The following is a 27,687-nucleotide window of genomic DNA, read 5'->3' as shown; positions in this document are numbered from 1 at the left end:
AAATATTTCCGTTTGGAGCACACGGTCACACCAGGTGATTCCCAGGATGCGCTGCAGGCCTCTTTTGTGGAATCGCTCGAGCTGCTTGTTGTGGTGACTGTAGGTGACCCAGGCTTCACAGCTGTAAAGAAGTGTGGTAATGCAGACGGCTTGATAGACGGCAACTTTGGTGTGGAGGTGGAGATCACTGTTTTGGAACACCCTGCGTCGGAGTTTCCCAAAGGCAGCTGATGCTTGCTTGATCCTGTTTTGAATTTCGAGGTCGATGCTGCAGTCCTCCGAGAGGATGCTGCCCAGGTATTTGAAAGACGGGACTATTGCCAGTTATTTGTGTTCAATGGTGAAGACAGGCATGGTGGGTGGAGGGCTGGATCTCCATTGGCAAAGCACCTCTGTCTTGGTGGTGTTGATAGACAGTCCCATCCTACTATAGACCCTCACAGCCGTTACAAGGATGGACTTAAGGTCTTCCGGAGTGTGGGCCACAAGAGCACAGTCATCCGCATACTGCAGCTCAAGAACCTGCTCTGTCGAAACCCCGCTGCTCAAGCTCAAGCTCCTTGTGGAGAAGCTGGGTGACACATAGGAGCAAGATGTTAAAGAGTACAGGTGCCAGCACACACCCCTGCCTCACACTTATGCTTACTCTAAAAGGCACTGACTCCTGCCCTCCTATGGCCACCCGAGCGATCATCCCGTCATGGAATTGGCAAAGGATGTTGACAAATGTGTCTGGACAGCCAAATTTGAGTAGAATGCCCCATAGTAGTTCCCTGCTCACAGTGTCCAAGGCCTTGGAGAGGTCGACAAAGGCCATGAAAAGGTTCTGATGTTGTTCACGGCACTTCTCCTGGAGTTGCCGTGCCGTGAATATCATGATGACCGTACTCCTGTTCTTTCTGAAGCCGCATTGTGACTCTGGCAGCAGTTCCTCTGTGAAGTTGTTCACCAGCCTGTGTAGCATCACTTTGGCCAGGACCTTGCCGGCAACAGCCAGAAGGGATATCCCCTGGCTGTTGCTGCAGATGGACTTGTCACCCTTGTTCTTATAGATGGTGACAATGTTTGCATCCTGTCACTGTTGGGGAACGATCTCCCAGTCCCAAACCTCCGTGATGTACTGGTGGAGCGGTCTGGTGCAGAAGTAACCTCTACGGGATGCTGTCAGCACCAGGAGTCTTGTTCTTGAGGGAACGGATAGCAGATAGCACCTCTTGGAAGGTTGGCGAATGGTTGAGGTGTTGAATGGGTGGACGGACAGGCAGTTCTTCCAGAATGGAGTGGTGCTGATTGAGTAGTGCGTCAAAGTGGTCAGCCCATCTCATCAGGATCTGGTTTTGGTCCTTCAAGAGAATCAGACCATCAGCTGTTTTCAGGGGGGGTGATGGAGCGACTTCTAGGGCCATAGATAGCTTTAGCTGAGTTGTAGAAATTGTGTATGTCGTTTTTGTCTGCATTAATTTGGATTTCCTGTGCCTTATTCGTCCACCATTCATTCTGCAGAGCACGCAATGTTGTTTGCACTTCCTTGCGTGATGCTCACCATTGCTGGCGGAGGGTAGCAGATGTGGGGCTGTTGAGAGTATCCCTGTGCGCTTTGTCCATATTGTCCAGAACGGTGATGGTGTCCGAGTTCTCATCGAACCAGTCCTGATGTTTCCCACCTCTGTAGCCAATGGAGTGGGCCACTGCCTGATAGAGCACTGAGCTGATAGATGGCCACTTCTGGTCCATTGGGTCCTCTGCGCTCAGAAGAGGCTTAATCTCCCTCAGCCTTTTAGCGAGAGAGCGACAGAAGTCGTCCCTTACTGCAGCTTTCTCAAGACGGGACAGTGCAGACCCCTCTTACTGGACTTCTGCAGGCGTTGGAGGGGACATTCTCACCTGGAGTTTAGCCAGTATCATACAGTGATCTGTATAGCATTCTGCACACCTCATGGCATGTGTCAGCAGGATGTCATTAGTGTCAGAACGTATCACTATGACATAGTCGATCAGGTGCCATACACACATGCACACCCACACACACACAAGACAAACACCAAGGAAACACTACAGTGGTGTGGGTAAGGATTCAGATAAAGAGTATGTTATTGGAGACCCCAGCTATGGTTGTAACATTTGTATGTACTGCAGATGTAAGATGAGAACATTGATTTAGGTTGTGTGGTCTGTAGTCTCTAGTTCTGCAAGCCAAGGCTAATTGTCTCTACCAAGGGGAATGTGATGGAAATGGTAATAGAATTACTGATGATTCATCACATCTGAGAAAGTTGAGAAAGTTACAGAGGCATAAATATCAACCCCCCATAAAGCTAACCTCCCCTGTTATTGTAATGGTAAGAGGTTAGCATGTCTTGGGGGTATGATATTTATGCCTCTAACTTTCTCACTCATCATTATACACGATTAATTCAGGACTATCTGTAATCATGGTAGGATCCACATTAATATAGAAGTGTTTAACAACATATTATATTCTTATTTACAATAAAAGTGTCTCCAAAATGACACAATACATGATTTACCATTGATTTAATCGGAAACAGAGCCCCACCTGTTTTGAGCCCCACATTATTATTATTATTATTATTATTATTATTATTATTATTATTATTATTATTTTATTTTTTGGGGGGGGGGGCTTGCGTGTTTTGTATGTTATTTTGACATTAATACTTATCACATATCAGTTTGCAAACAATGTCCAACAAATATATATCATTGAGTTAATAAAGCCGCATACAAACATGGTCTCTTTTTTGTTTTATTGAGTAAGGCAGCTCCAAAATGCAGGTGTTTCAGCCTAGCTCAGTGCTTTCTGTGGTGGTGGGGCAAGCCAGCAGAAAATAGGAGCGTTGCGCCGTGATTGGCTCAGTGTTCTGTCACTCATGAGGACACTACGTCACTGCCAAGTCTAAGTCCTTAGTAAGGGTAGACATCGAAAATTCAAGCCCTTTGGGTCCTGCAATATAGTTCCATTAGAAGGGCCCTTCCAAGAAGGCTCAAGGTCATTGGCCACAGATAAAATGACGTCAAATCACGTTATATGTACAGTAGCTTTGATTGGACTGATCATGTCAACAACTGACTTTCAAAATCTTAGCTAGCCGTCATCATCATGAATCAAGTCGACAATCTACTGGCAAATCCTTTTTAATCCTTGTCATATGAAGAGAAAAGATGAAGAGAAATTATAGATAAAATGTATCGGTGCTCATCGGCCATTGGACATAAACATTACACAACAAATTGGAAATCGCAAATTCAACAATGAGTGGTTTGGAAGGAATCGATGACAGTGGCTAACTGCAAGCATTGCAACTGGGAAGTCGGCAGTAAATGAGCTCCGACTGGGAAAATACGTTTTGAACGGTCATCCAACTCAGATTTGTACATCCGGCCTCGTTCTCTTTCTTTGATGACAAAATTTGCCCACGAAGGACAAAAATGTCTTATATGCTGCTGCATAAATGATGTAATATGCAAGGGAGATATGTATACTTTAGCTAAGAAAGTAATACTAAGTGTATGTTGTGTAGTAAGCTGTTAGTAGCCCATGTGACTCACCCTAATAATTTGGTCTATTTTCACCTCTCAATTTCGCCTACTGTTCTGACTCGGTGGTGCACATGTAGCCTATAACCTGTTTTTGAGAAATGTAATCATCGAATATTGTAAGAGCTTTCATTGTCTGCTTATGTCCCCTTTATTTATCCTACGGTTCTGACTTGGTGTACAGGGAGAACACTGTAAGAACGGCCCATGTTCTGAATTATGTCGCTGTACATTTCAAAAGTGCTGAACAAATAGTTAAATTGACTACGTCCGTCCTGGCTTGCTCATTAATGTCTTAATCGAAATTACGGATTATTGTCCCTGTATGCCATAGTTTGTACATCTCAATTGTTAGTAGAAACCACATTTGTTTAAGCAAGTCAGCCATATCAGCTATGTAAATGAGGCTGAATTAACTGTTTCGCTGCAAGGCAAGGCACCGCTGATAGCCAGGTGTAGCAGTGGTAAGGTGTTGGGACTGCTGTTGGGACTCTGCTGTTGGGTCAGCTTTATGTAGGCCCAAACAGTTTGTGGGCACCGTTTGTCACAGTTATAGTGCCATTAATGTATTGTTTAGTGTTGTGTTGTGTAGTGGCTTTGCTGGCATGCATCCCACTTTAGTTTTTTTTGCCCCACCAAGATTGAGCTTCCTGAGTGGCGCAGTGGTCTAAGGCACTGCATCGCAGTGCTAACTGTGCCACTAGAGATCCTGGTTCGAATCCAGGCTCTGTCGCAGCCGGCCGCGACCGGGAGACTCATGGGCGGCGCACAATTGGCCCAGCGTCATCCAGGGTAGGGGAGGGAATGGCCGGCAGGGATGTAGCTCAGTTGATAGAGCATGGCGTTTGCAATGCCAGGGTTGTGGGTTCGATTCCCACGGGGGGCCAGTATAAAAAAATAAAAATAATATGTATTCACTAACTGTAAGTCGCTCTGGATAAGAGTGTCTGCTAAATGACTAAAATGTAAATGTAATTGACATGCTACAATTGCCATTGTATAAAAGGTAGAAATGTACCTAATTTCTACCTTCAATTTAACAGCATGAAGTGAAGCATTCAAAGAAAAGAACACCCTCCCTACAATCAAACATGAGGGAGGTTTGATAATACTATGGGGTTGCTTTGCTGCCTCTGGTACTGGGGACCTTTAATGTGTGCAAGACATCATAAAATCAACAGATCAAGGTGTTTTGGAGTGTAACGTTCAAACCAGTGTACTAAAACTGCATCTCTGTTGAAGGTTGTGGGTCTCCCAGCAGTACAACAACCCCAAACCCACATCAAATGCACCCTGGAATGGTTCAAGAAGAAACACTGGACTCTTCTGGATTGGACAGTGAAGAGTCCAGATCTGAATTACATCCATAGCCTACAGTGTGGTGAGAGCTGATAACAGCAGTTGGTGGACACCCCTCAAACATTGAGAAATTAGAGCAGTTTACTGCTGAAGAGTGGGCCAAAGTGGGAGTAGAAAGGTGCAGCAAGTGCATTGATGGCTACAAGAAGCATTTGTCTGCAGTTGTCTTGGCCAAAGGCTGTGCAACCAAGTACTAGCTCCAGTGTGCCCATAATTTTGTATTTTCTAAATTAAAATTGTAAACATAAATTTACAAAAATAAAATTGGTTATGCAAAATTGAAAATCTAATAACAAGGTGTGGAGACCAGAAGTTTTTTAAAAGTTCAACATATTTTAGAAGAAATAGGGAATTACAGTTGAAGTCGGAAGTTTACATACACCTTAGCCAAAAACATTTCAATTCAGTTTTTCACAATTCCTGACATTTAATCCTAGTAAAAATTCCCTGTTTTAGGTCAGTTAGGATCACCACTTTATTTTAAGAATGTGAAATGTCAGAATAATTGTAGAGAGAATTATTTATTTAAGCTTTTATTTCTTTCATCACATTCCCAGTGGGTCAGAAGTTTGCATACACTCAATTAGTATTTGGTAGCATTTCCTTTAAATTGTTTAAACGTTTCGTGTAGCCTTCCACAAGCTTCCCACAATAAGTTGGGTGAATTTTTGCCTATTCTTCCTGACAGAGCTGGTGTAACTGAGTCAGGTTTTTAGGCCTCCTTGCTCGCACACGCTTTTTCAGTTCTGCCCAAACATTTTCTATAGGATTGAGGTCAGGGCTTTGTGATGGCTGCTGCAATACCTTGACTTTGTTGTCCTTAAGCCATTTTGGCACAACTTTGGAAGAATGCTTGGGGTCATTCTCCATTTGGAAGACCCAATTGCAACCAAGCTTCCTGACTGATGTCTGAGATGTTGCTTCAATATATCCACATAATTTTCCTTCCTCATGATGCCATCTATTTTGTGAAGTACAACAGTCCTGCAGCAAAGCACCCCCACAGCATGATGCTGCCACCCCCGTGCTTCACGGTTGGGATGGTGTTCTTCGGCTTGCAAGCCACCCCCTTTTTCCTCCAAACATAACGATGGTCATTATGGCCATACAGTTCTATTTTTGTTTCATCAGACCAGAGGACATTTCTCCAAAAAGTACGAACTTTGTCCCCATGAGCGGCCTTTCAGGTTATGTCGACATAGGACTAGTTTTACTGTGGATATAGAAACTTTTGTACCTGTTTCCTCCAGCATCTTCACAAGGTCCTTTGCTGTTGTTCTGGGATTGATTTGCACTTTTCTCACCAAAGTACGTTCATCTCTAGGAGACAGAACGCGTCTCCTTCCTGAGCGGTATGACGGCTGCGTGGTCCCATGGTGTTTATACCTGCAAACTATTGTTTGTACAGATGAACGTGGTACCTTCAGGCGTTTGGAAATTGCTCCCAAGGATGAACCAGACGTCTGGAGGTCTACAATTGTTTTTCTGAAGTCTTGGCTGATTTCTTTTGTTTTTCCCATGATGTCCAGCAAAGAGTCACTGAGTTTGAAGGTAGGCCTGGAAATACATCCACAGGACCACCTCCAATTGACTCAAATTATGTCAATTAGCCTATCAGAAGCTTCTAAAGCCATGACATCATTTTCTGGAATTTTTCAAGCTGTTTAAAGGCACTTAGTGTATGTAAACTTCTGACCCACTGGAATTGTGATACAGTAAATTAGAAGTGAAATAATCTGTCTGTAAACAATTGTTGGAAAAATTACTTGTGTCATGCACAAAGTAGATGTCCTAACCGACTTGCCAAAATGATAGTTTGTTAACAAGAAATTTGTGGAGTGGTTGAAAAACTAGTTTTAATGACTCCAACCTAAGTGTATGTAAACTTCCGACTTCAACTGTATTTAAGAAAATAGCAAGGGTTCACATATAAATGGCCAGGACTGTACATGAATGAGCAAAGTTGGTTCTTGTTTCACGTTCGTGTGGCTCAAACAAAAACACCTAAATGATTGGTTGACAATAGAGCCTCCCACAATGCAGGCGATGGCTGCAAGTTGCAGCTGGTGAGGAGCAAATGCAGACAAACAGGTTTGTAGAGTCACAAGCTTGATGTAATCATTGTGTGCTAGGAATATGGGACACATAAGTGAATTTGGCCCAACACTTTTGGTCCCCTAAATGGATGGGGAGACTATGTACATAAAGTACGGTTCACCCGATATGGACGAAAATACCCTCAAATTAAAGTTGACAGTCTGCGCTTTAACCTCATAATCATTGTATCATTGTCACGCCTGCACCCGCTCCCCCTCCCTGTACTTGCTTCTCGTCTCCAAGTGTCTGTCCTTACAGCCTGAACCCCCCTCCCTCCCTAGGCGAGCCTGACGGGCTAGCCAAGGCATGGGAGCCGGACGAGGCGCGGGTACCTGTCAAGCCTGATGGGCTGGCCGAGGCGTCATTCTGTACGGACAGACGCTGGGAGACGAGAAGCAAGTACAGGGAGTGAACATTTAATGAACAAACAGATAGGAACAAAGCTTTGACAGTGTCTGGACAACGGAAACGAAAAAACATTAATGCAGACACCGGGATCAAACTGAGGAACAGACAGATACAGTGAGGGAAACAAGTATTTGATCCCCTGCTGATTTTGTACGTTTGCCCACTGACAAAGAAATGATTAGTCTATAATTTTAATGGTAGGTTTATTTGAACAGTGAGAGACAGAATAACAACAAAAAAATCCAGAAAAACACATGTCAAAAATTTTATAAATTGATTTGCATTTTAATGAGGGAAATAAGAATTTGACCCCCTCTCAATCAGAAAGATTTCTGGCTCCCAGGTGTCTTTTATACAGGTAACGAGCTGAGATTAGGAGCACACTCTTAAAGGGAATGCTCCTAATCTCAGCTTGTTACCTGTATAAAAGACACCTGGCCACAGAAGCAATCAATCAGATTCCAAACTCTCCACCATAGCCAAGACCAAAGAGCTATCCAAGGATGTCAGGGACAAAATTTTAGACCTATACAAGGCTGGAATGGGCTACAAGACCATCGCCAAGCAGCTTGGTGAGAAGGTGACAACAGTTGGTGCGATTATTCGCAAATGGAAGAAACACAAAAGAACTGTCAATCTCCCTCGGTCTGGAGCTCCATGCAATATCTCACCTCGTGGAGTTGCAATGATCATGAGAACGGTGAGGAATCAGTCCAGAACTACACGGGAGGATCTTGTCAATGATCTTAAGGCAGCTGGGACCATAGTCACCAAGAAAACAATTGGTAACACACTACGCCGTGAAGGACTGAAATCCTGCAGCACCCACAAGGTCCCCCTGCTCAAGAACGCACATATACAGGGCCGTCTGAAGTTTGCCAATGAACATCTGAATGATTCAGAGGAGAACTGGGTGAAAGTGTTGTGGTCAGATGAGACCAAAATCGAGCTCTTTGGCATCAACTCAACTCGCCGTGTTTGGAGGAGGAGGAATGCTGTCTATGACCCCAAGTAAACCATCCCCACCGTCAAACATGGAGGCGGAAACACTATGCTTTGGGGGTGTTTTTCTGCTAAGGGGACAGGACAACTTCACCGCATCAAAGGGACGATGGATGGGGCAATGTACCGTCAAATCTTGGGTGAGAACCTCCTTCCCTCAGCAAGGGCATTGAAAATGGTTCGTGGATGGGTATTCCAGCATGACAATGACCCAAAACACACTGCCAAGGCAACAAAGGAGTGGCTCAAGAAAAAAGCACATTAAGGTCCTGGAGTGGCCTAGCCAGTCTCCAGACCTTAATCCCATAGAAAATCTGTGGAGGGAGCTGAAGGTTCGAGTTGCCAAACGTCAGCCTCGAAACCTTAATGACTTGGAGAAGATCTGCAAAGAGGAGTGGAACAAAATCCCTCCTGAGATGTGTGCAAACCTGGTGGCCAACTACAAGAAACGTCTGACCTCTGTGATTGCCAACAAGGGTTTTGCCACCAAGTACTAAGTCATGTTTTGCAGAGGGGTCACATACTTATATCCCTCATTAAATTGCAAATCAATTTATAACATTTTTGACATGCGTTTTTCTGGATTTTTTTGTTGTTATTCTGTCTCTCACTGCTCAAATAAACCTACCATTCAAACTGTATAGGGGAGGTAATTAAGCAGTGATGAAGTACAGATGAGTCCAATGAATCGCTGATGCGCGTAACGATGGTGACAGGTGTGCGTAATGATGGGGAGCCTGGCGCCCTTGAGCACCAGGGAGGGGGAGCGGGAGCAGGCGTGACAATCATCATTCATTGCGCTGGAGTACAGAGCCAAAACAAACAAAAAATGTCCCAGTACTTTTGGAGCTCACTGTATGCTTGACGGCTGGCCTGTGCTTTCAGAGTTGATTGATGATGCATACACATATGCAGTGATGTTGGAAAATAACACATTTCTCCGAAATGTATGTAATGTACTGCTTAAGTGTTACAGGTTCTTTATAACTCTCTCTCTCTCTCTCTCTCTCTCTCTCTCTCTCTCTCTCTCTCTCTCTCTCTCTCTCTCTCTCTCTCTCTCTCTCTCTCTCTCTCTCTCTCTCTCTCTCTACCCCTCCCCCTCCCCCTTCTTTCTCTCTCTCTCCTCTCTCTCAATTCAATTCAATTTCAAATTAAGGGCTTTATTGGCATGGGAAATATATGTTTACATTACCAAAGCAAGTGAAATAGATAATAAACAAAAGTGAAATAAACAATAAAAAATGTACAGTAAGCATTATACTCAAAATAATAAAGATATTTAAAATGTCATATTATGTCTATATACAGTGTTATAATGATGTGCAAATAGTTAAAGTACAAAAAGGAAAATAAATAAATATAGGTTGTATTTACAATGGTGTTGGTTCTTCACTGGTTGCCCTTTTCTTGTGGCAACAGGTCACAAATCTTGCTGGTGTGATGGCACACTGTGGGATTTCACCCAATGGATATGGGAATTTATCCAAATTGGATTTGTTTTCGAATTCTTTGTGGGTCTGTGTAATCTCAGGGAAGTATGTGTCTCTAATATGGTCATACATTAGGAAGTGCAGCTCAGTTTCCACCTCATTTTAGCGGGCAGTGTGCACATAGCCTGTCTTCTCTTGAGAGCCAGGTCTGCCTACGGCTACGTCGGCCTTTCTCTATAGCAGTGCTTCTCAATTATTTTATGTTACGCCCCCCCCCCCTAGGAAGAAGTAAACATTTCGCGCCCCCCAACTTTCCGCCGCGACTGTAAATAGTATCATTTGTCTATAAAATGGTTATAAGTACACCTCTGCATAACATTGTATCCTTATTAACATTAAAGAAAACAAAAAAAAGAATAAAGAAAGAAATATAGATCAACTTACAACAAAGAATAACTTTATTAACATTGTTTTTTAGTCTGTAACAGAAAATACTTAATGAGGAAGTCAGGATTAATGGCTACAATGAGCACGTTTTGCAGTGCACAACTTTTCGAAACGGGGTTTGAAGCATGATACTGCAACTCTCAGCTCCTGCTCAATGTTTAGCTGGGACCTGTACTTGGTCTTCAGTGCAGCAACAGCAGAGAAGCCAGTCTCACAAAGATAAGATGTTTCAAAAGGAAGAAGAATGCCCATGGCCCTCTGCCCTAAGAGTGGATACTGCCTCTCTACACTCAGCCAGAATTCACTGTCTGTGATGTGAACCTCAGTCTCAATGTGGAGTCAGACGTCATATCAATAAACTGGTCCTCCTCTGCAGAGCTGAAACCAATTGGAGCTGGTGCATTGAAAGGATCTCTCACCCAGTCATATTGGGAACTGTTTTCAGGGAAGTACTTTTTAAAGAATCCCATCAGTGATGAAATATGCTCCTTAATATATGGAATCACTGAGGTAGCATCATAGTCAGTAGTGTCAACAAATTCATGCAGGTTCTCGAATCAATCAGTATTTCCTTCATCAAGTCGCCTGCCCCACATTGCAAGCTTTCGAGTGAAAGAGCTGATCTTGTCTTTGACCTGAGGGAGGTGTTTATCTTTCCCTTGAAGCTGTTGATTTAGTTCATTTTGCTTTCCAAATATGTCACTCAGGTAGGCCAGTTCTCATCACTAAATTTTTCTGCAAGGTCATACTTGTGCTCTTGCTCCGAAAACATTCTTATCTGCTCTCTGAGCTCAAAAACTCGGGACAATACTTTTCCTCGTGACAGCCACCTTGCTTCACTGTGAAAGAGCACAGCTTGATGTTCAGCTCCCATCTCCTCACAGATAGCAGAGAATACTCTTGTTTTTAGTGGTCTGGTCTTTATAAAATTGACTACACCTACAATGTCAGTCATAACCTCACTTAATTCAGAGGAAAGGTGCCACTCAGCATTAGGTGAGGCCTTCTTGATGAGTGCCCAAAGTCCTTTTCTCATCCCTGCCATGGTCTGTGCACCATCACTGCAAACACCAATGCAGTTCTCCCACTTTAGCCATTCTCAGTCAGGAAGCAGTCCAGCATTTTGAATAGCTCTTCAGCTGTGGCTCTGTCTCTGACATATTAACAAAAAAGTAGATCCTCACACAGGGAGTTTGTCATGTCAAAATGTACATAAGCGATAAACAAACAGTCTTTGTTGCTGTCAGCTGCTTCATCGAACTGTAAGGCAAAACGTTTGTCTTTGAGTTTATCTACCAGCTGTTCTTTAAGATCGTTAGCAATGTCATTTATACGTCTGGCGACAGTGTCATTGGACAGAGGGATAGTTTTTATTTTTGCAGCACTTGCGTCATCCAGCATGACAGAGACCATGTCTAATGCTGCAGGCAGTATCAGCTCCTCTGCTATGGAGTGTTATTTTTTGCACTGAGCAATTTGGTACGCCACCTTATATGATGCTAACAGTGCTCGCTGGTTTACTGAAGTAGCATTCACAAAGCGGGACGATTGTTGGCAATATTCGGCACGTTTTCGCTGAAAAAACTCAAGCGGCTTATCAGCGTGATTGGGGTGTAATGTCTTTAAGTGACGCCTTAATTTATTTGGCTTCATGCTGTCCGCTGCCAACATTTTTAGACACAGTAAACATACCAGTCTTTCCTCGTCTCCCACCGTAGTCACAGTGAAGCCAAGCGCTACATACGCTTCGTCATATTTCCTCGTCTTAGCTTTCGGGAGACTTACGTTTGTCTCATTATCTCCATCTCTCTCCGCCTTTCTTTTCATCCCTGTTAGATATGTTTCCATGGTGTCTCTTAAGGGTTTGTTATCTGCACTTCATATCTCCTGCTCTGTGCTGTGTGCTCAAGTTCGGTGCAAAAAAAAACCTACTCCCTGCGGCAAAAAAAAGCATGTTTCCCGGGGTCACACGCGCCCCCCCTGGCATCGCTCCGAGCCCCCCCAGGGGGGCACGCCCCACTATTTGAGAAGGACTGCTCTATAGCAATGCTCACTGAGTCTGTACATAGTCAAAGATGTCGTTAATTCTGGGTCAGTCACAGTGGTCAGGTATTCTGCCACTGTGTACTCTCTGTTTAGCGCCAAATAGCAATATACACTGCTCAAAAAAATTAAGGGAACACTTAAACAACACAATGTAACTCCAAGTCAATCACACTTCTGTGAAATCAAACTGTCCACTTAGGAAGCAACACTGATTGACAATAAATGTCACATGCTGTTGTGCAAATGGAATAGACAACAGGTGGAAATTATATGCAATTAACAAGACACCCCCAATAAAGAAGTGGTTCTGCAGGTGGTGACCACAGACCACTTCTCAGTTCCTATGCTTCCTGGCTGATGTTTTGGTCACTTTTGAATGCTGGCGGTGCTTTCACTCTAGTGGTAGCATGAGACGGAGTCTACAACCCACACAAGTGGCTCAGGTAGTGCAGCTCATCCAGGATGGCACATCAATGCGAGCTGTGGCAAGAAGGTTTGCTGTGTCTGTCAGTGTAGTGTCCAGAGCATGGAGGGGCTACCAGGAGACAGGCCAGTACATCAGGAGACGTGGAGGAGGCCGTAGGAGGGCAACAACCCAGCAGCAGGACCGCTACCTCCGCCTTTGTGCAAGGAGGAGCAGGAGGAGCACTGCTAGAGCCCTGCAAAATGACCTCCAGCAGGCCACAAATGTGCATGTGTCTGCTCAAACGGTCAGAAACAGACTCCATGAGGGTGGTATGAGGGCCCGACGTCCACGGGGGGGGGGGGGGGTTGTGCTTACAGCCCAACACCGTGCAGGACGTTTGGCATTTGCCAGAGAACACCAAGATTGGCAAATTCGCCACTGGCGCCCTGTGCTCTTCACAGATGAAAGCAGGTTCACACTGAGCACATGTGACAGACTTGACAGAGTCTGGAGACGCCGTGGAGAACGTTCTGCTGCCTGCAACATCCTCCAGCATGACCGGTTTGGCGGTGGGTCAGCCATGGTGTGGGGTGGCATTTCTTTGGGGGGCCGCACAGCCCTCCATGTGCTCGCCAGAGGTAGCCTGACTGCCATTAGGTACCGAGATGAGATCCTCAGACCCCTTGTGAGACCATATGCTGGTGCGGTTGGCCCTGGGTTCCTCCTAATGCAAGACAATGCTAGACCTCATGTGGCTGGAGTGTGTCAGCAGTTCCTGCAAGAGGAAGGCATTGATGCTATGGACTGGCCCGCCCGTTCCCCAGACCTGAATCCAATTGAGCACATCTGGGACATCATGTCTCGCTCCATCCACCAACGCCACGTTGCACCACAGACTGTCCAGGAGTTGGCGGATGCTTTAGTCCAGGTCTGGGAGGAGATCCCTCAGGAGACCATCCGCCACCTCATCAGGAGCATGCCCGGGCGTTGTAGGGAGGTCATACAGGCACGTGAAGGCCACACACACTACTGAGCCTCATTTTGACTTGTTTTAAGGACATACATCAAAGTTGGATCAGCCTGTAGTGTGGTTTTCCACTTTAATTTTGAGGGTGACTCCAAATCCAGACCTCCATGGGTTGATACATTTGATTTCCATTGATCATTTTTGTGTGATTTTGTTGTCAGCACATTCAACTATGTAAAGAAAAAAGTATTTAGTAAGATTATTTCATTCATTCAGATCTAGGATGTGTTGTTTAAGTGTTCCCTTTATTTTTTTGAGCAGTGTAGTTTGCTCTGTTTTTTTGTAAATTATTTCCAATGTGTCAAGTAATTATATTTTTGTTTTCTCATGATTTGGTTGGGTCTAATTGTGTTGCTGTCCTCTCTCTCTCTCTCTCTCTCTCTCTCTCTCTCTCTCTCTCTCTCTCTCTCTCTCTCTCTCTCTCTCGCTCTCGCTCTCGCTCTCGCTCTCGCTCTCTCTACCCCTCCCCATTCTCTCTCTACCCCTCCCCCTTCTCTCTCTCTCTGTCTCTCTCTCTCTCTACCCCTTCTCTCTCTACCCCTTCCCCTTCTCTCTCTCTCTGTCTCTCTCTCTCTCTCTCCACCCCTTCTCTCTCTCTACCCCTCCCCCTTCTCTCTCTCTCTTTCGGTCTCTCATTCTGTCTCTCTCTCAGAGGGGAGGCTGGAGGTGAATATGAGTGAGATAGCTCTGGAGGACGTGGAGAGGATTCTCTTGAATGCTGAGCCTAGCATGGCCCTGGGAGGCTTCTGGAAGCCCAGGGACTGTGTCCCACGCTGGAAGGTGAGTTAGTGTTCGGAGCAACCCAGCTCAGAACACACAACATAACAGTACTGTCATGCTGTACCTCCACCTGCATGTAGCCTTTATTGGACTCTGGTGGAGACACTGTACTGTACAGTAGTCTCTAGGTCATTGCAACAGCCTAGTTCTGTCTTAACAGAGTGCACTAAACTGGATAATGCAGTTATTAGTCATTCAAATGGAACTGGAAAGCTATATTGCACTTCAAGAGTGTGCAGCCAGGTCTACATTCATCCCATGTATAACTTTCTGTCTAGAAAATTGAGACACACAAACACGAACACACAATTACGAGTCCCATAACGTCTCAGGTATTTGAACAGCCAAACATTGAAACCTAATTCCTACCAGATGTGTGTGATCCAGACTCTCAAGGAAGTGTGTGTCTAGAATCAGACAGCTGATTGGCAGAAGAAATCACACTACAAGCCAGTATTTGGTCTTTTAAAGGGTGTTTACATCACCATTCCCTACTGAGCCTCAAAGGAAACTTCAGTAAAGCTGCTGCTGCTACTAAGATGAACTCTTCTAAAAAACAAACCCAGGGAACGCATTTAGTTGGCCCTCTCCAGGGTGACCTTCGATACGCCTGTATCCCCTGCTATGATCAATACATGCCATATCTCATTGTGTGAAACCGAAAGCCCTGTTGAAATCCTTTCTTTCTTTCTTTCTTTCTTTCTTTCTTTCTTTCTTTCTTTCTTTCTTTCTTTCTTTCTTTCTTTCTTTCTTTCTTTCTTTCTTTCTTTCTTTCTTTCTTTCTTTCTTTCTTTCTTTCTTTCTTTCTTTCTTTCTTTCTTTCTTTCTTTCTTTCTTTCTTTCTTTCTTTCTTGTGGTAGGGCTTTATCTTTCCCTGACGACTCAAACTGAATTATTTTGCTGCCCTATGTTCGCATCATACTTCAGTCTGAGACTGCCGTTCTTGAAATTGTTTGTGGTGACGTCAAAATGAGGGGTGTTGACAAAACAAAGTCACAAGCGATTGGATTGTCTCTAACCAATCAGAGTATCAAAGCCAATGACTAATTTTTTAAACGCTGCTTTACCCTCGTGTGTTCTGGCTCTGGCCCAACCCATCATTTCTGGAACTAATCAGAACGGTTAGAATGTGTTTGTGTTCTAGAAAATCGTCAGGGAGGGACTCAAATCCAGACTCATTGCGGAGAAGAAAAGTTTGTCTGCATGCCGTTTGGCCGGAGCAATGAGTTTGGGTAGCCAGTCAAGCTTTATCTGATATGTGAAATAATGTTGAACCCCTCCTTGTCCCTAGGTGGCGATACTGGTCCCATTCCGGAACCGCTACGAGCACCTGCCCATCCTGCTCAGACACCTGGTACCTGCACTACAGAAACAGAGGCTTCAATTTGCCTTCTATGTTGTAGAGCAGGTAAACACACACGCACACACATGTGCGCGCACTGGAGACTGAGGAACAAGACTCATGGCTCATATCAACATACTGTCACAGTATGTTAGCCCTATCAATGCTTACTAAACTCTTACTGACTTCACTCTGCCATCGCCCCAGTTATCTCCTGTTGATGTGCAACTCTGTTGGTCTTCTACGCCTCATCTCTATTCTACTAGAAATTGACAGTACGCAGCAAATTGGCCAGTGTTACCTAGTGTTGATTTTTCAGTGTAACATTTCTAGTGTTGATTCAGGTGTTAAGTTAAATCTATGAATGTTAAATTAACACTCATAGATGTAAAAGAAACCCGGTCTTTGTGTTAATAACCAGTGTTGAATGTGAGAGTTTGATTGTGTCAGTTTTACTCTGTGTAGAGTAAAACATTCCCATCAAAACCCTGCCCAGCATTATCATATTTCCCAGCATTCTCTACTGCAGGTAGATTTTTTAGGATTGTTTTTCATATATGTGTTTTTGCATGTACATTGACTGATTAATCTTATGCTACTCACAGATAAATAACATATATTTTTCTAAACTAATCCCATCAGCTAATTCGATTTTTTTTTGCCCCAGTTACTGAAATGGTTGTTCCAGTTTAAATGGCTTACGTCAGGGATCATCAACTGGATTCAGCCATTGGTAGATTTTTTTCTTGAGCAGATGGTCAGGGACCAGAGCATAATTACAAATCATTTGTAGGCTGCAAATTTACCACAAGAAGCCAAAAATAGATGTAATATTTCACTAAAACATAATGATTTCATATCTTGCTTACATTAGTATATGATCACATATACAGTATCTCTCTATTATGCGTGGGAATACTTTGGAACAGATTTACAAAATTACAATCACTTGGAGCTGATTTGCTGGTGTTTTTACTAGTGATGGGGAAACAAGGCTTCCTGAAGCATTGAGCATTTCCAGCTTTTGTGTCAAAAATAGGTTCATAACGTGAGGCTTTGATCAGCCAAATTATTATAGATGACATTGCACACGTCGTAGTGCGTGTGCAGGGTAGCCTTTTGTCTTCTACCGAAACCAATACCAAACCAATCAGGTATTGTTAGACAAAACGAAGCTTTGGACATCATTGATCACGTGCTTCTGATAAAGTGATACAAGCATCGGCACACTGTTTCGAAGCAAACTGCTTAGCGATTTTGACTAGTTTTTACAGTCGTTTATGTCCAACAATAAAAAAAATACATATATACAGTGGGGAGAACAAGTATTTGATACACTGCCTATTTTGCAGCTTTTCCTACTTACAAAGCATGTAGAGGTCTGTAATTTGTATCATAGGTACACTTCAACTGTGAGAGACAGAATTTAAAACAAAAATCCAGAAAATCACATTGTATGATTTTTAAGTAATTAATTTGCATTTTATTGCATGACATAAGTATTTGATACATCAGAAAAGCAGAACTTAATATTTGGTACAGAAACCTTTGTTTGCAATTACAGAGATCATACGTTTCCTGTAGGTCTTGACCAGGTTTGCACACACTGCAGCAGGGATTTTGGCCCACTCCTCCATACAGACCTTTTCCAGATCCTTCAGGTTTCGGGGCTGTCGCTGGGCAATACGGACTTTCAGCTCCCTCCAAAGATTTTCTATTGGGTTCAGGTCTGGAGACTGGCTAGGCCACTCCAGGACCTTGAGATGCTTCTTACGGAGCCACTCCTTAGTTGCCCTTGCTGTGTGTTTCGGGTCGTTGTCATGCTGGAAGACCCAGCCACATCCCATCTTCAATGTGGTCCTTCAATGTGGTCCTCTGTAGCTCAGCTGGTAGAGCACGGCGCTTGTAACGCCAAGGTAGTGGGTTCGATCCCCGGGACCACCCATACACAAAAAAATAATAATGTATGCACGCATGACTGTAAGTCGCTTTGGATAAAAGCGTCTGCTAAATGGCATATTATTATTATTAATGCTCTTACTGAGGGAAGGAGGTTGTTGGCCAAGATCTCGCGATACATGGCCCCATCCATCCTCCCCTCAATACGGTGCAGTCGTCCTGTCCCCTTTGCAGAAAAGCATCCCCAAAGAATGATGTTTCCACCTCCATGCTTCACGGTTGGGATGGTGTTCTTGGGGTTGTACTCATCCTTCTTCTTCCTCCAAACACGGCGAGTGGAGTTTAGACCAAAAAGCTCTATTTTTGTCTCATCAGACCACATGACCTTCTCCCATTCCTCCTCTGGATCATCCAGATGGTCATTGGCAAACTTCAGATGGCCTGGACATGCGCTGGCTTGAGCAGGGGGACCTTGCGTGCGCTGCAGGATTTTAATCCATGACGGCATAGTGTGTTACTAATGGTTTTCTTTGAGACTGTGGTCCCAGCTCTCTTCAGGTCATTGACCAGGTCCTGCCGTGTAGTTCTGGGCTGATCCCTCACCTTCCTCATGATCATTGATCCCCCACGAGGTGAGATCTTGCATGGAGCCCCAGACCGAGGGTGATTGACCGTCATCTTGAACTTCTTCCATTTTCTAATAATTGCGCCAACAGTTGTTGCCTTCTCACCAAGCTTCTTGCCTATTGTCCTGTAGCCCATCCCAGCCTTGTGCAGGTCTACAATTGTATCCCTGATGTCCTTACACAGCTCTCTGGTCTTGGCCATTGTGGAGAGGTTGGAGTCTGTTTGATTGAGTGTGTGGACAGGTGTCTTTTATACAGGTAACGAGTTCAAACGGGTGCAGTTATTACAGGTAATGAGTGGAGAACAGGAGGGCTTCTTAAAGAAAAACTAACAGGTCTGTGAGAGCCGGAATTCTTACTGGTTGGTAGGTGATCAAATACTTATGTCATGCAATAAAATGCAAATGAATTACTTAAAAATCATACAATGTGATTTTCTGGATTTTTGTTTTAGATTCCGTCTCTCACAGTTGAAGTAAATGACAGACCTCTACATGCTTTGTAAGTAGGAAAACCTGCAAAATCGGCAGTGTATCAAATACTTGTTCTCCCCACTGTATATCAAATCAGGCCCGAGAGGCGCCAGTTGGGGAACCCTGGGTTACGTATTCTCCTCACAATGTACCTAACCTTGGCAGTCATTCTCAATTCCAGCTGTTGGATATCCTAACTCTGGCTGGATTCCAATATGAATTACATGTCACTTTGCAAACCAGCATAATGTGACTTGCAAGTAGGTTTGCAAAATTCTGGTAATTTTGCCATAAAATGTCATTTCAAATCAAAATGTTTTTGTCAGACTAACAGTGAAATGCTTACATACAGTGAGGGAAAAAAAAGTATTTGATCCCCTGCTGATTTTGTACGTTTGCCCACTGACAAAGACATGATCAATCTATAATTTTAATGGTAGGTTTATTTGAACAGTGAGAGACAGAATAATAATACAAAAATCCAGAAAAACGCATGTCAAAAATGTTATAAATTGATTTGCATTCTAATGAGGGAAATAAGTATTTGACCCCTCTGCAAAACATGACTTAGTACTTGGTGGCAAAACCCTTGTTGGCAATCACAGAGGTCAGACGGTTCTTGTAGTTGGCCACCAGGTTTGCACACATCTCAGGAGGGATTTTTTCCCACTCCTCTTTGCAGATCTTCTCCAAGTTATTAAGGTTTCGAGGCTGATGTTTGGCGACTCAAACCTTCAGCTCCCTCCACAGATTTTCTATGGGATTAAGGTCTGGAGACTGGCTAGGCCACTCCAGGACCTTAATGTGCTTCTTCTTGAGCCACTCCTTTGTTGCCTTGGCCGTGTGTTTTGGGTCATTGTCATGCTGGAATACCCATCCACGACCCATTTTCAATGCCCTGGCTGAGGGAAGGAGGTTCTCACCCAAGATTTGACGGTACATGGCCCCGTCCATTGTCCCTTTGATGCGGTGAAGTTGGCCTGTCCCTTTAGCAGAAAAACACCCCCAAATCATAATGTTTCCACCTCCATGTTTTACGGTGGGGATGGTGTTCTTGGGGTCATAGGCAGCATTCCTCCTCCTCCAAACACGGCGAGTTGAGTTGATGCCAAAGAGCTCGATTTTGGTCTCATCTGACCACAACACTTTCACCCAGTTCTCCTCTGAATAATTCAGATGTTCATTGGCAAACTTCAGACGGGCCTGTATATGTGCTTTCTTGAGCAGGGGGACCTTGCGGGTGCTGCAGGATTTCAGTCCTTCACGGCGTAGTGTGTTACCAATAGTTTTCTTAGTGACTATGGTCCCAGCTGCCTTGAGATCATTGACAATATCCTCCCGTGTAGTTCTGGGCTGATTCCTCATCGTTCTCATGATCATTGCAACTCCATGAGGTGAGATCTTGCATGGAGCCCCAGGCCGAGGGAGATTGACAGTTATTTTGTGTTTCTTCCATTTGAGAATAATCGCACCAACTGTTGTCACCTTCTCACCAAGCTGCTTGGCGATGGTCTTGTAGCCCATTCCAGCCTTGTATAGGTCTATAATCTTGTCCCTGACATCCTTGGAGAGCTCTTTGGTCTTGGCCATGGTGGAGAGTTTGGAATCTGATTGATTGATTGCTTCTGTGGACAGGTGTCTTTTATACAGGTAACAAACTGAGATTAAGAGCACTCCCTTTAAGAGTGTGCTCCTAATCTCAGCTCGTTACCTGTATAAAAGACACCTGGGAGCCAGAAATCTTTCTGATTGAGAGGGGGTCAAATACTTATTTCCCTCATTAAAATGCAAATCAATTTATAACATTTTTGACATGTGTTTTTCTGGATTTTTTTGTTGTTATTCTGTCTCTCACTGTTCAAATAAACCTACCATTAAAATTATAGACTGATCATTTCCTTGTCAGTGGGCAAACGTACAAAATCAGCAGGGGATCAAATACTTTTTTCCCTCACTGTATACACTGGTCCAGTGTTGAACACTAACCACATTTCTATCCACAGTTTGGGAGGCCCATAAAAAAAGCACGACATCTGTGATGGAAACAGGAAGTGTCGGTACAATTTTATAAATGCCGACAGATCATTTGTTTGTTCGACATGGTGGGATCTTTTTGTGTCGATAAAATGTATTATTTGAGAAATGGTGGTGGAAACGTCTTTATGCACAAATATTGCTATAATAAGCATCATATCGAAGTAAACTTGGAGTCACGTGATGATATGGTGTGTTGTCCTTCCACTACGACTCGGAAAACCATTTATTAGGCTACATATTAAATTACTTATGATGAACTTCTCAGGGTGGTGAAAGTGCACGGTGATGAGCTTGATGCTCCTTTCCAGTAAATATTGAGGGTCTTATTCTGGTGACATGATGATCGATGCTTGACTGCCATTTGACAAAAAAAAATAAAGATTATCCATAATAATGTCATGATGTAGAACAGCTTACCCTCACTGTATCTGCGAGCTGTTTGCTAGAGAGCATGTGCCAAGACCAGAGAAGGGCACATTTGCTATTTAACGTTTTTGTGACATAACTATCGGAAGAGAAAATGCGATGGAAACACATTGAACTTTAGATTGTTATTCGGTAAATCTGCAACATGTCCGTTTGGTGGAAACACACCACTGGTGGGAAAATGTGCATATTGTCTTTATGCAGATTTTAGAATATTAGCATTAAAATCTGCTGCCAATAGGATGGAAACCTAGCTACTGTCACTGTTGATTCACCACTGGAGAATTTGCTGTGTACAAGTCTTTTGGTTAGTGTTGTGACTTTCCATGAAAGGGAGTGTTAGTGTTCACTATAAGCGTGTCAATCCTAAGAACTGCTTGGGTATGTGTGGGTCACTTGGTAACTTCCCTCCCCCTCTCCTCCCAGGTGGGTATTGAGCCCTTCAATAGGGCCATGTTGTTTAACGTGGGCTTCCGGGAGGCTATGAGGGACCTGGACTGGGACTGTGTGGTGTTCCACGACGTAGACCACATCCTGGAGAACGACAGAAACTACTACGGTTGTGGAGACATGCCTCGCCACTTCGCTGTCAAACTCAACAAGTACTCCTACATGTGAGTCTCATACACACTTTCAGACACATGCGCACATTATTTTGCTGTTAGTTAGAGTTGTCCTGGTTTCTCCTAACTGTTTCTTATACATGTTTGTGTGATACTCCCTGTGTGTATGTCCCCTGTAGGCTTCCGTACAATGAGTTCTTCGGTGGTGTCAGTGGTCTGACAGTGGAACAGTTCACAAAGATCAACGGCTTTCCCAATGCATTCTGGGGCTGGGGTGGAGAGGACGACGACCTTTGGAACAGGTGAGGAGAACTCCCTCTATACACACGCTCCACTCCTCCCTTTTCTCAGTAATAAACCCTGTTGTGTACTAACATCATAATATTTTCCTGTCTTCATCATAACCCTTCCTGACCTATGCTCAAGCAAAGAAACACGCATACAGTTCATAGACAGTACACACACACACACACACACGTTATGTTCTTCTATCCTTGTGGGGACCTTAAATTAATTTCCATTCAAAATCCTATTTTCCCTAACCACTAACCATAACCTTAATCCTTAACACTAAACCTAACTCCTTAACCTAACCAATAACCCCTTACCCTAACCCTAATTCTAACCCTAACCCTAAACCTAACCCCTAAGCTTAAATTAGCCTTTGTCCTCATGGGGACGTGGGAAATTTGTTTTACTATCCTTGTGGGGACTTTGGATAGAACCAACACACACACACACATACAGTCTTGCATAACCCTAGCTCCTAGCTCCTAACCCTAAACCTACTAATCCTAACACTAATTCTAAACTTAACCCTTAACCCTAACAAAATGTCCCCAGTTGGTCAAATGTGGGTTTGTTTACTATTATTGTGGGGACTTCCCTCATTCCCTATCTATTAGCAGGAACACACCCGGCTCAGTATCATGATACCTCAGTCCCCTCACCCATTTAACACAACCTCCCTCCCCACACACACACACACCCATCCATACATACACCCTGTCCCCTGTGACAGTTTTACAGTGCGAGACTGTTGATGGTGTTGACATTATGTTAGCTCAGGGGACTGATCCATAGTCAGGGTGACACATTTTTTCTCAGTTTGTCTTTGCCATACAGCATTGTTGTCCCAACCCCCTTCCTCTGCAGTGATCGAGCAAACACACACAGAGACCGAGAGAGTCCACTCCCATTAAGCAGCTGTGTCTTCTGCGCCCCCAAGCTTTACATAATTACTTTTGACTACAATATGTACTGTTGGAATTTATACTTTACTGTTCTGAGTGTGTGACTCTGTTGTGTTGCTGTTTGTGTGACAGGGTGCAGTATGCCAACTACACAGTCAGTCGGCCCCAGGGAGAGTGGGGCCGCTACATGTCAATCCCACACCACCACCGTGGAGAGGTGCAGTTCCTGGGCAGGTTAGTCGCATGTGGCTCAGGCCCTTATAGCCATTCACGTCACATGAAGAGTCAGAGTTAGTGGCTTTGAGGGATTTCTCCACTCCTCCAAAGATTTTACATTTGATTTGCTTGGGAGCTACATTCCAAGCATGCCCTTTCTACTAACATTTCTAGTTACTTAACATATTTTACAAGTTCTACTCACACACTTGCTGAAAAAATAGCGGACTGAAGACAGTGGTGCAGAATTCCTCAAGATAAAAAAACGTAATATTCAATATCTGTATATATTTGACGAAATATTAGCACTTCACGCCACATACTTGTGGGAAATAACCTTCGATCTGCATAACAACACAAAACAAATTATAAGGCTAGAGAAATGTATCGACCAATATCACCAATACAATCAACACCAAAACATGTCAGAGAGTAAGCATGGAGAACCAATCCCCAAAAGAAAACGAGACTCCTCGACTGACACAGACGATTTATGCTTTTCACCACCGGGAATAGTAAGTGTAGAAACCGACTTGCTAAAGTCGATAAATGATAAATTAGGTATACAGTGGGGGAAAAAAGTATTTAGTCAGCCACCAATTGTGCAAGTTCTCCCACTTAAAAAGATGAGAGAGGCCTGTAATTTTCATCATAGGTACACGTCAACTATGACAGACAAATTGAGAAAAAAAAATCCAGAAAATCACATTGTAGGATTTTTAATGAATTTATTTGCAAATTATGGTGGAAAATAAGTATTTGGTCACCTACAAACAAGCAAGATTTCTGGCTCTCACGGACCTATAACTTCTTCTTTAAGAGGCTCCTCTGTCCTCCACTCGTTACCTGTATTAATGGCACCTGTTTGAACTTGTTATCAGTATAAAAGACACCTGTCCACAACCTCAAACAGTCACACTCCAAACTCCACTATGGCCAAGACCAAAGAGCTGTCAAAGGACACCAGAAACAAAATTGTAGACCTGCACCAGGCTGGGAAGACTGAATCTGCAATAGGTAAGCAGCTTGGTTTGAAGAAATCAACTGTGGGAGCAATTATTAGTAAATGGAAGACATACAAGACCACTGATAATCTCCCTCGATCTGGGGCTCCACGCAAGATCTCACCCCGTGAGTCACGATCGTCGGGAACAGATGAGGACCAAGGCGCAGCGTTGCAGACGAACATACTCTTTATTTGTGAAACACGACCAAAACAACAAAAAACGATAACGTGACAGTCAACGGTCAAACACAAACCAACTCGAACAAGATCCCACAACCACTGTGGGCAAACAGCTTGTTTAAATGTGGTTCCCAATCAGAGACAACCAGCCACAGCTGACACTCGTTGCCTCTGATTGAGAACCACACTGGCCAACATAGAAATGGAACACATAGAATACAAATGAAACTCACACCCTGGCTCAACATACAAGTGTCCCCAGAGCCAGGGCGTGACAGTACCCCCCCCTAAAGGCGCGGACTCCGACCGCGCCAACTAAATACCACAGGGGAGGGACCGGGTGGGTACTCCGCCTTGGCGGCGGATCCGGCTCCGGGCCTGATCCCCACTCCCTCTCCAACCCCCCAAAGTACCCCTGGTCCGGTCTGGCCCCACTGGCCGGAGCTGGACTGCACACTGATGGAGCGGATTGCTCTAGCTCCGGCATAACGCATCTGACCGGTGCCGGACCAGGCACCAGTGGAACAGGCACGGGCCGTGCCGGACTGACGACGCCCACCACTGGCTTGGTGTGGAGAACATGCACGGGCCGTGCTGGACTGGCGACGCACACCACTGGCTTGGTGTGAGGAGCAGGGGCGGGCCGAACCGGGCTGGCGACGCGCACCATTGGCTTGGTGCGGGAAGCAGGAGCGGGCCGGACCGGGCTGACGATGCGCACCCCTGGCTTGGTGCGTGGAGCAGGAACGGACCGGACCGGGCTGACGATGCGCACCCCTGGCTTAGTGCGTGGAGCAGCAACGGGCCGAGCCGGGCTGACGATACGCACCCCTGGCTTGGTGCGTGGAGCAGGAACGGGCTGGACCGGGCTGACGACTCGCACCCCTGGCTTGGTGCGAGTGGCAGGAACAGGCCGGACCGGGCTGGCGACGCGCACCATAGGCTTGGTGCGGGGAGCAGGAACAGGCCGGGCCGGGCTGGCGAAGCGCACCATAGGCTTGGTGCGGGGAGCAGGAACAGGCCGGGCCGAGCTGGCGACGCGCACCGTAGGCTTGGTGCGAGTGGCAGGAACAGGCCGGGCTGGGCTGGCGACGCGCACCATAGGCTTGGTGCGGAGAGCAGGAACAGGCCGGGCTGGGCTGGCGACGCGCACCGTAGGCTTGGTGCGAGGGGCAGGAACAGAACGGACCGTACTGGGGACACACACCACTGGCCCTACAACGGGCCGGACCGGACTGGTAACACACCCCAGTACCTCTCGCCGTGCCTCTACACCTTCCTTCCCTTCTTTGACCAGTGGCCCCCGTAACCTGTCGGCCTCCTCTGCCAACCCGCTGGACCGCTCTATCGCGGCCTCCTGCTGCCCCGACGTCCACGTCGTGAGCCCCCCCCTAAAAAATGTCTGGGGGTCTCTCCTCCCCGTGGGCCAGGCCTCTATAGTCCTCGCCCAACTCTCGCTCCTCTGCTTCCAACTCCAGCCATTCTGCTCCTCATTTGGCTTGACCCAGTCGAGACTCTTCCTCCACTGTTCCCAAGTCCACCCTCTCTGCTCTTCATTAGGCTTGACCCAGTCGAGGTTGCCACGGAGATCTGCTAGCGACTCCCCTGGCGATGGCTCCTGGACACGCTGCTTGGTCCAGTTTTGGTGGGATCTTCTGTCACGATCGTCGGGAACAGATGAGGACCAAGGCGCAGCGTTGCAGACGAACATACTCTTTATTTGTGAAACACGACCAAAACAACAAAAAACGATAACGTGACAGTCAACGGTCAAACACAAACCAACTCGAACAAGATCCCACAACCACTGTGGGCAAACAGCTTGTTTAAATGTGGTTCCCAATCAGAGACAACCAGCCACAGCTGACACTCGTTGCCTCTGATTGAGAACCACACTGGCCAACATAGAAATGGAACACATAGAATACAAATTCAACTCACACCCTGGTTCAACATACAAGTGTCCCCAGAGCCAGGGCGTGACACCGTGGGGTCAAAATGATCACAAGAACGGTGAGCAAAAATCCCAGAACCACACGGGGGGACCTAGTGAATGACCTGCAGAGAGCTGGGACCAAAGTAACAAAGCCTACCATCAGTAACACACTACGCCGCCAGGGACTCAAATCCTGCAGTGCCAGACGTGTCCCCCTGCTTAAGCCAGTACATGTCCAGGCCCGTCTGAAGTTTGCTAGAGTGCATTTGGATGATCCAGAAGAGGATTGGGAGAATGTCATATGGTCAGATGAAACCAAAATAGAACTTTTTTTCTCATTTTGTCTGTCATAGTTGACGTGTACCTATGATGAAAATTACAGGCCTCTCTCATCTTTTTAAGTGGGAGAACTTGCACAATTGGTGGCTGACTAAATACTTTTTCCCCCACTGTACTTGAACTAATCGTTAATGATATAAAGGATTTGAAGGCGAGCCTCTATGAGTGACGAAAAAGCTGCGACAATACTATTGAAAAGGACGTTAAAGAACTTAAAAATGAGAACATGTCTCTGAGAGAAACTTTACTTGGAATACAGACTAGATCTATGTGAAAAAATCTGGTACCTACTGGTATTAAAGAAATTTAGGGTAAAGATCCTGAAAGTGAGGTGAAAGAATTCCTTCTTAAAGCACTACAGATCCCAGGCGATACTGTCAACAAAATCAAACTCGAATGTGTACACCTTTTCGGACAGAGAGGACAGGGATACGAGCTCCCAGTCGTTTCCAAATTTGCGTCGTTTAAAGATAAAATAATGGTTAAAAGCCTTGGCAAAAGACTCGCTGGCACAAAATGATCAGTTTCCGAATTAAATTACAGAACGGCGCAAAGTTCTGTACCCACTCTTCCAGGTGAATCGACTTAAAGGGAAACATGTAGCTCTCAAAGTCGATAAACTGTACATTGATAACCAACTGTTCGAAACACCAAGACTAGTGGAAGACAGCTTTTAATATACCAGGTGGGCATTACGTGTACCAAGTCATGCCGTTTGGACTAGCCAACGCGCCTGCTGTGTTCCAGGCATTGGTCAATGACGTGCTCCGGGACCTCCTCGACTACAGCGTCTTTGTGTATTTGGATGACATTTTCGAAGGACATGAGTGAACACCAGCAGCATGTTTGGCAGGTCCTCCAACGCCTTCTCCATCACCAGCTCTATGTGAA

At 45.0% G+C, this 27,687-nt stretch overlaps 1 protein-coding gene across 1 annotated transcript in view; it reads left to right on the top strand.

Annotated features, from left to right (window-relative positions):
• Nucleotides 1–27,687, top strand: part of LOC121538624 (beta-1,4-galactosyltransferase 5) — a 100,196-nt gene that overhangs the window by 63,207 nt on the left and 9,302 nt on the right. The window contains exons 4-8 of the mRNA XM_041846807.2: nt 14,433–14,560; nt 15,852–15,968; nt 21,790–21,977; nt 22,106–22,228; nt 23,252–23,353. Coding sequence (XP_041702741.1) covers nt 14,433–14,560; nt 15,852–15,968; nt 21,790–21,977; nt 22,106–22,228; nt 23,252–23,353 — 658 coding nt within the window. The remainder of the gene's footprint in view (nt 1–14,432; nt 14,561–15,851; nt 15,969–21,789; nt 21,978–22,105; nt 22,229–23,251; nt 23,354–27,687) is intronic.

The sequence above is a fragment of the Coregonus clupeaformis genome, chromosome 24, assembly GCF_020615455.1.
Source record: "Coregonus clupeaformis isolate EN_2021a chromosome 24, ASM2061545v1, whole genome shotgun sequence".
NCBI classification, from domain to species: Eukaryota; Metazoa; Chordata; class Actinopteri; order Salmoniformes; family Salmonidae; genus Coregonus; species Coregonus clupeaformis.
This window is presented reverse-complemented; position numbering and strand designations above follow the sequence as displayed.